The sequence below is a fragment of the Lactuca saligna genome, chromosome 9, assembly GCF_052625555.1.
Source record: "Lactuca saligna cultivar CGN05327 chromosome 9, ASM5262555v1, whole genome shotgun sequence".
Taxonomy (NCBI): domain Eukaryota; kingdom Viridiplantae; phylum Streptophyta; class Magnoliopsida; order Asterales; family Asteraceae; genus Lactuca; species Lactuca saligna.
Window position 1 is genome coordinate 193203346 of NC_136425.1, and position 1790 is coordinate 193205135.

Below are 1790 nucleotides of genomic sequence, written 5' to 3' on the forward strand. Positions count from 1 at the left end.
TAGAGAAGAGCTAAATTAGAAGGATCTTAAACCAAAGTTAAAAAAATTAATAATCTGATTCTTAATAAAAGTAAAACAGCTATGCTTATCTATATTAATTTATAAAGTTGACATATATTTATACTGAAAGAGAAGCACCATTGTCAGCCACTGTAAGATTTAATATCATATCAGCTGCCTTTGGAGCCCTGTCATCAACAAATTACAACACAAATACAATCAATCACATAATTAAAAAAAAAAAAAACATTTTTTTTTCACACGAATGCAAGATATAGCAACATACTGTAATTTTCCAAAAAATAAATAAAAACTTACCATGAATCAGGTGCCTGATACATGCCAGATGAACTACCAAAGCAAGATTGAAGCATCTCAGTGTTTATTACCCCTGGATTAAGTGCAACAATTGCCATGCCAGCTGGCAGCTCTTTTGCCACTGACTTGGTCAACCCTTCAACCGCCCATTTTGAAGCACAATAAGGGGCCACCTGTTGCAAAAAGATGTAAATGCCCTTATCATTATTTAAAAAAAAAAAAAAAAAAAAAAAAAAAAACGACTTAATGTATTGAGACACTAACTCTTTTCCTACAAACTCCTCTCATGTTAAAATTTATTGATGAATATTGTGAATCTTGCTTTTGGAATTCAAGGATAAAATGGTCATTTAGTCTGATTCATATGGTTTATTCAGTCTGGAAAAGAAACAGACTTTATGTATACAACATTTTACCTGTGCTGCAGCTGATCTTCCCCAACCAGACGACATATTAACAAGAATCCCTTGTTTTTTCTCAATCATAAGAGGAATGAAGTGGCGTAACATATTTGCTATTCCTTTCAGATTAGTATCTATCACAGCATTGAATTCCTCTTCTGGAACCTCCCATAGTCTGTTGTTTTTGTTAATGGTGCCTGCATTATTTACTGCAAATACGCTTCTGTTAGCTAAAGATGGTAATCAGAATTCAATTGGAACAATGGCGGTTGAAGATTTCAATTTTTCATTACCAATTATATCAGGTACACCTTTCTTCTCCATCACAACTCGTGCAAGCTCTTGAACTCCGCTATTTGAGCACTGAAAAGAAACAGAGAAAGATAATCATCAACATCCGACCAAGTGATTTGAACTTACAGAAATTTAAGCATAGTTGATATCGTTTTTTTCCAGTTGCTTCTCTAAATTTGAGTCCAATTTGTGAGATTTATTTATCCCAAAGTGAAAATCCAGTGTAAACCCTAGATTTTCCCCTCAGCGTTACATGCATCCTTACTGAACTCTGGAAATGAACATTGATTTCTCAGCATCTGTCCTAATTCCTCATGAAGAATTCCTAGGTTTAATTTGGAGCGTAAAAAGAGGAACTTCTGGACCTTAGACACTAATCAGTGTCCATGAGCACAGTGAAAATGCAAATTCGTATGAGTTGTATGTAACAGAGAAGACGAACCACATCAGCGTTCAAGAATAGGTGTTTTTCAGAGGAGGAGGAAGAAGAAGAAGGTCCAGAACAGAGCTCCGATTGGAGAGAATCGAGTTTCTCTTGAGAACGAGAGCAGCCAATGACGGAATGGCCTCTCTTCGCGATTTCTACGGCTAGGGCTTTGCCTAGACCTCTGCTGACGCCTGTTATCAGCACTGTCTTTTGGGCCGCGACTGCACCACCACCTGTTAATCCGCCGTTCATTACAGCGTTCAACGCCGCCGTCATCCCCGATTTTCCACACCGACTGGTTTTCTTACAACTAGAGGTGTTCGTTATCTGGTGTACAATAAAATATTGAT

General features: G+C 37.0%; 1 protein-coding gene across 1 annotated transcript; it reads right to left on the bottom strand.

Moving 5' to 3' along the window:
* Positions 1-1790, bottom strand: LOC145018755 (NAD(P)-binding Rossmann-fold superfamily protein). The gene is made up of 5 exons (XM_078976603.1): positions 1456-1790; positions 1013-1082; positions 735-928; positions 319-491; positions 1-188 (listed from the first exon to the last, which is right to left on the bottom strand). The coding sequence occupies exons 1-5, from the start codon at positions 1714-1716 to the stop codon at positions 119-121; spliced, it is 768 nt and encodes a 255-aa protein (XP_078832729.1). The 5' UTR covers positions 1717-1790; the 3' UTR covers positions 1-118.